The sequence below is a fragment of the Mirounga leonina genome, unplaced genomic scaffold (genome assembly GCF_011800145.1).
Source record: "Mirounga leonina isolate KUSES-001 unplaced genomic scaffold, KU_Mleo_1.0 Mir_53, whole genome shotgun sequence".
Lineage (NCBI taxonomy): Eukaryota > Metazoa > Chordata > Mammalia > Carnivora > Phocidae > Mirounga > Mirounga leonina.
The window spans coordinates 8,562,203-8,568,777 of NW_023270807.1; the positions used below are offsets into that span (position 1 = coordinate 8,562,203).

A 6,575-nucleotide genomic window follows, 5' to 3' on the forward strand; every position below is an offset into this window, starting at 1 on the left:
TTCTCAAGCAGGTGTCAGTCCGCCCACCTAGGGAGGGAGAAAAATCTGGAGAAGTGACCACTAGAACAGGCATTCGGGAACAGGAGAAACATGCCCCCACCCCGGGCCAATGGTAGTCTGGGCTAAGGGTGCCCCAAAGCAGCAGCTGAGAACACAAGACTTGGTTTGTGAGCAACCAGTTCCCCCACATCACCCAGCTCAGCTGTCTCAGGCCACAGCTGGAGGTGCGGAACCAGCATGGCTGCAGCGCCATCTTGTGGCCATGAGGAGGGATAATGACCCCTGCAGTCCCCAAGCCCCCCCTAAGTTGGGCTACATCTCCGGCTTCCCTTGAGGCAAGTCTGGGAGGTGGGGGAAACCAGGTGATGGGCTTGTTCCCTCCTCTCCGTCTCCCCCTACCCTGACCCCCCCAATGGTGGGCATTGGGTTGAATCCTCCTGTTGTGTCCACCCCAGACCACTCCAGAGAGACAGGACAAGCATGTACAAAGCACAGTGTTTACTAAAGGCACAAAGTGGGGAGCCTGGAGGGAGCTGCTCTTCCAGCAGTGACCCCGCGCTCTAGCAGGAACCCAGCGCCCCCTCTTCCGGCCACCCCCGCCCTCACACCATCTGGTAGAGAGCTGTTAGCACCAAAGGGGGGTGGGGGTGCCAGGCTGGAGGACAGACCTGTGGTCATCTGAGTCCCAGAAAGGCAGGCCTAGGCACCCCCTGGACCAGTCATTGCCTCAGAGAAGGAACTTCCTGAACCCCCTGCTCTCGCGTGTCCTCCTTCACCAGCAGGGGTGGGGATCAGACTCAGAAGACAGAACCCTCCTAGGACACCTCTTCTTACCTCTAGCACACCTGTCCCCTCCCTTCCCCTCATGATTTCACCTCCAGGAGCCAGGCTGAAGGCCTCTTCTTACCCAGCCCCATCAAGAGGGCGATCCCTGGGGAGTACTGAGCCGGGTAGGGGGCCTCTCCTGCCCCCACACGCTGCCAAGCAGGCACTAAGTCCAAACAGGAGGCCAACAGGAAGGAGTGATGAGGCAGGGCAGTGGGCTATGTCACACACAACTGCAGCCCAAGGGGCGGGAGGGAGGTGGCCCCGGCCCTCCCAGCCCCCAGGTCCGCCCCTGTTCCCCAGCACGGCGCCCGGGTCACAGCACATCGCCCTCCTCCATGCTGAAGCTGCTCCGGCGGCTACTAGCCTTGGAGGCCTCAGGGGACATGGTGGAGAAGAGAGGGTCAGAGGCCAGTGGTAGCAGTGAGTCATCCAGGAGCATGAGGTCCAGATCCTTCTTGGACAAGTTGGGGAACGGGGAGCCATGCTCTGGCCCCAGAGGTTCGGGGTAGCCTGGGGGCCCTTCATCGCCCCCGCCCCCAAAGCTCAGGCTGTGGCTGAAGTCCAGGTGGTGGAATGGGGACGGTGGCTGAGGTGGCTGGGCTGGCAGGGGCAGCGGGGCCTGGGGGGGCAGAACTGGCAGTGACTCAGGATCCGGGACCTCGGCCTCCAACAGCAGGGCCTCCCCAGGGCCCTCCTCGCTGGGCATCTCCTGCTTCACCACCTGCTGGGCCAGCTCAGCCATATTCATGCCCGATGGCGAGGTGGTGGGGAGGCCATGCACTCGAGCCTGCATCTCCAGCTCCTGCAAGGGGGGGGGAGCACAGAGAGGGGGGCTGGGGACACAGAGCCACAGGCGCCAGCTACCCTATCCCCCCAGTTTCCCCGCTGCAGCCCTTGCCCCTCCCCTTGTGGCACCCAACATGGCTCAGCTGGAAGCAAGTACAGGGTGGCTCTAGAGTCTAGACCAGTGTTTTTTTCAAACTACAAGTCACAACTCATTAGTGGGTTGTGAAACCACTGTAGTGAGTCTTGACCAGCTCACTCTCTCTTTTTGTTTCAATTGAAATAGGCTTGCCTAGACTAGACTAGAATAGAAATGATCAGAATGCACTGCATCTATTAAGAATGAGGGTTCTTTCATGAAACTTTGATTTTTCCCTTTGAGTGTGGCTATGCATGCTGGATTGCAACGCCCACTGTATTACCTCCTATGAGAGACCAAGAAGTTTAAAAGCTGCCATCCGTGTGCCCTTTGTATAGATGACCAGCCTCAGATCCAAAGAAGGCAGAGACCCTGAGCACAGCCAGGATTAGAAAGAACCCTCAGCTCCAGGTGGTAGGCAGGAGTCTCCCAAGCCTTGTTCTTTAGTTTGTCCCCAGTGGGGAGACTTGGTGCTCCCCCAGTTCTAGCTCTCTGCCCGCCCCCCCCCCCCCCCCCCACGGTAGGTCTGCACTCTGCCACCCTCTCGAAGTTAGGTGTAGGCACATACTTGCATGGATCGAGGAAATGTGAGCAGAGGCAACAAGTGTCACCTTGTTGTACACGGCTTTAAGAGCCAGCTCTAGACACGCCTGTCCACTGGCCTGGGTCCCAGAATGAGGGTCTCACAGAACAGAACCTCTAGCCGGTCCTTGTTGCTTAAAGCCAGGGATGGCTTGTTAGCAAACCATTACATCCATCCTCCCTCTTCATGGGCATCATTCCCATTCCCCCAACTTCGGAAGCGTATGCACTGCCCCTGAGGTCGAGAGCCAGGCTGGGGCCAGGAGTCAGAGTTACCCAGCAAGTGCAAGTGCATGGGCCCGACCTGGATGCGGAGCAAGAGCTGCTTGTTGGTCACCTCCAGACGCCGCGAGTGGTTCTCCAGCTCCCGGGACTTCTGCAGGTCCTTCTGCATCCTCCGGATGTAATCGACAGAGGCCTTGAGGATGGTGCCCTTGTTCCAGCGCACGTCCCTGCAGGCCAGGCAAAAGCAGAGGCGCAGGCTCGGCCGAGTGGCCAAGTATTCGCCATGCGCTCGGCGGGCCAAAAGAAAACCCTGCTTTGGTTCCCGAAGCTTCCGCCGCCAATCCCAAAGTGGCCCACAAACCCCAGACACGACCAACCCCCATCTGTGGAGGAGGCCCTTCTCCGTCTGCACACAACACACCCTCCTGGGTGACCTCACTGCCACTACCCAGCCCACTAATCCCATGGAAGCCAACAATTCAGAGCAGCCTCCTTCCTTAGGCCTTCCATTCCTGCCACCAAAACCCACACCTGTCCTCGACTCTCACTCCTCCCAGCCCTGGGCCCCCTTTGTGCCAGTCCGAGTCCAAAGGTTCCCAGCATGACTCCTCCTCCTCCAGGAAGCACCCCCCTGCGCTGACCCCAGCAGCCTCACTTCCGTGATTTTGCTCATGTGTCTCAAGCTGGTCTGATTTGGGCGGAGGGGGGAATCTTCTTTCCCCTAATAGATGATAAGCTTCCAACCAAGGGATTCTCTTCCCAGCCCTGGCCCCTGGCAACCAGCACAGGCCCCGGGTGCAGAAAATACGCATCAGCTGGGGCTGCCCCACCCCCAGCCCCCGACCCTTTCCCTTTTCCCCCTCTCCCCCAGAAACCGCTCACAGGTCGTTGGCCTTGGGGATCAGCATTCCCAGCTCCTTGATGCGGTCATTGATGTTGAACCTCCGCCTCCTTTCAACTAAAGGTAACAAATCCCGGAGGGAGCAATTAGGAGGATGAGGACCCTACCGGGGAGAAGGGCCCAGCCCAGGAAGTGGTGCCTTGGCCCTTCTGGGAAGTAATGAGTGACCCACAGAACGGATTGCTATGGGAATGAGGGGCCCGGGCGAGGCCAGAACCACCAAGGGGCTCTGCGAGGCCGAAGCACCCGGTCAGCTGTTAGCACAGCAGAGTGGCCCTCTCCTTCCCGAGAGAGTTCCCAGGCTCCACGTGCTAAAGGAACCAATCTGATCTGATAAACCCACTCCTTCTTAAATCCTGGGGATTTCATGAATATCGCTTCCTCTGGGCCCTTCTCCCATCCCCTCCTAAGAGGGCCAGTGGGAAGAAGGCCGTGCTGAACTCATCCAGTCCCACCAACGGAGGATTTAAGGTCTTGGGTAGGGAAGCCTTTCCAACCCATGCAGGTCAGAGTGGCTTGTTTTGTTTTGTTTTGTTTTAAAGTAAACTCGACCCCCAACCTGAGGCTCCGGTCAGAGGCTTTTTAGGCAGCCCAGGAGAGCGCAAGGACAGAAGGCGCCTGCGCTGGACTCACTTAGGTTGTGATTGTCTTTCTTCTGCCGCTCCTTGGCCAGGGCCCGGCTCTCCGCATCTGGAGGTCAGGGGAGAAGGACAGAGGAGCTGGGAGGGAGGGAGAAGAAGAGGGAGGAATGGGGAGCCGGGGCACCGGGGAGAAGGGGAGGTGGTACCTGTGAGCTCTCGCTTCTGGGTCAGGTCAGCGGGGCACGAGCTGCTGGTGACGCCCACCAGGGAGGCTGTGACCTGGGGGTCACCACTGTACACATTCAGGTGGCTGCTGGACAGGGGCAACTGTGGGGTGAGGCGGGGAGATGGACGCGGTGAGCAGCGCCCTCTGCAGGGGTCCCTCCCCAGGGCCCATCATCCCAGGGACAGCCAGGATCCCCCACGCCCCACTTCCAGCTCTAAGGGCTCCAGAGGAGCTCGAGGATGTCAGAATCCACCCCGGCCCTTGTCACCCGGCAATTCCATGGGCAAGTCTAGGGTTAGGAGCCGAGTGAGGCGTGGCCTAGTGGCCTAGTGGCTGGAACCCCTGCGGAGTGATCAGCCCTGAGGGGTGACAGATGAGGGGATTAAGTCCCAGGCACTGGGAAGCCCAGAGGAGAAGCACCTAATCTATTTGGGAGTTTGTGAAAGGTTTCTGGAGGGTGTGGAACGTGAATTGGGTCCTGAGCAGAGAAGTGAGGAAGAGCCTGAGGGCTGAGCAAAGACTCGGCCGTCCCCACGGGAGCGGACAGGGTGCCGGGGGCAGATCGGATGTGCAAAGACGCTGGCATTTTGTAATGGGCAGCCAGTGGGGGGTGAAGCAGGGGCCCGGCGGGGACAGACTGGAGCTCTGGGGTGATCGCCCAGAAGCCTCGGTAGGACACAGGCACCCTACCACATACGTGGAAACCACCGAGGGGACCAGACACTTGTGCCCTCTGGCCCTCTCCCTCTTCCCAGCCTTCAGTGCTCGGGTGGCAGCAGGTTTCAGACCCAACTGGCCCCGACCAGTCCGGCTGAGCCACTGGGCAATGTTGCCAGGGCGGCGGGGATCCAGGACTGACTCTTGGACTTCCTACTGCAAGATTTGGCGGCTTCCCTCAGTGGCATGAGCTAGGGCCAGAGTCAGGGTAATAGGCGCAGGCCCGAGGGGCAGGAGTGAGCAGCTGAGGTTTAGGACCTTCCGAAAAGGGGCAGGGACGCCCACAATTCCACCTGCTCGGGGCAAATATCTGTCACCCTGTGCAGAGCCAGCCCCCATTCCTTGCTTTATCTAACCTTCCCACAATCCTGTGGGTAGACGGCATCAACCCCATTCTGCTGCTGAGAAAAGTGGGCTTCAGAACAATTAAGGGACTTGCCAGGGTCACAGCCAAAGCCAGAAACTTGGCCTCTTGAGTCTAAGGCTGGCTCATTCCCCTCTGCTACCTCACTTCTGTCTGGGAGGCCCAGAGAGCATTCACACTGCCAGGAGGCTGCTGGAGGGAGGGGACAAAGCCAGCCCCCTATCACTTGTCCCATGGGGTGAGGGACACAGGCCTGTCCTCCACTGGGTCCTAGGCTTTGTAGAAGAGGGAAGCCCCAGATCCCAAAGGAATTCATCAGCTCGAGGCCATGCTGCTCCCCTCCAGGAATGCTTTCCCTGCCTCCCCTCTGGTGAGGCCCAGCACTACTACCTCCTGCCCAGTCCCCTACCCCACCCCCCGAAGACTTCCCCAACTGCCAGCCACCACTCCCCACTGAAGCCCCATCGTGCACGCAGGCTAGGCACGCCTCTCTGGAGTCATAATTCTGCTCGGCCTTGGGCTCTGCTCACATGATTTGACAGAGGTGACTGTCATCTCCGCAGCAAGACGGCTCTGCCCAGGTGAGGACCTTGTCTCGAGTTCTTTCCAGGCTCAGGGCCACTGTAGAACCTCTACCTCCTCCCACTGACATTCCCACCCCACCCCGGCCAGCAGTACCGTGTTGGGCATCTGAGTTTCAGGATTGATGAAGCCCAGGACGTCATCCAGACACATAATGTTGTCAATGACATCAAACTGAAAGAGAGAAAAGTCCATCTGGGGAGGGCCCACTAGGAGAAAGGCACAGGGAAGGGGCACGGGGACAGCCACTGACCTGAAGGGACCTTGGAACCCACCTCACCTAACCTGCTAATCTCGGAGGGAAAAGGAAAAAGGTCCAGAGAGGGGATGAGTTGTCCAGGTACCACAGGCCCAAGGCCAAGGCTCTTCCCAGGGAGCCAAGATGCCCAAGGAGATTGCTTTATATACCTTCTGTCTGGACATGGCTTTGCAGGTGTGCTGGGCTTTCCTCTATGAGTCTCCTGTTTCTCCCTAGGAAAGCTTTGAAAAGTAGGGATGATGCTTCTCCTGGGAGACTGGGGCTCGCTGAGGGCAGGGCTGTGTCTCCCCCCTCAGACTGGGGCTCGCTGAGGGCAGGGCTGTGTCTCCCCCCTCAGACTGGGGCTCGCTGAGGGCAGGGCTGTGTCTCCCCCCTCAGACTGGGGCTC

General features: G+C 59.3%; 1 protein-coding gene across 3 annotated transcripts in view; it reads right to left on the minus strand.

Moving 5' to 3' along the window:
• Positions 1–483: 483 nt before the first annotated feature.
• TFEB (transcription factor EB) overlaps positions 484–6,575 on the minus strand; it is a 56,647-nt gene continuing 50,555 nt past the window's right edge. For 2 of the 3 annotated variants that reach the window (XM_034991664.1, XM_034991663.1), the window contains exons 4-9: positions 6,025–6,102; positions 4,246–4,366; positions 4,092–4,148; positions 3,440–3,515; positions 2,637–2,784; positions 492–1,630 (exon numbers count right to left, since the gene is read on the minus strand). In XM_034991664.1, the coding sequence (XP_034847555.1) occupies positions 1,142–1,630; positions 2,637–2,784; positions 3,440–3,515; positions 4,092–4,148; positions 4,246–4,366; positions 6,025–6,102 (969 nt within the window). In that variant the 3' untranslated portion in view covers positions 492–1,141. Of the gene's footprint in view, positions 1,631–2,636; positions 2,785–3,439; positions 3,516–4,091; positions 4,149–4,245; positions 4,367–6,024; positions 6,103–6,575 lie in introns of all 3 variants that reach the window. The other variant, XM_034991662.1, reaches the window with a different exon arrangement.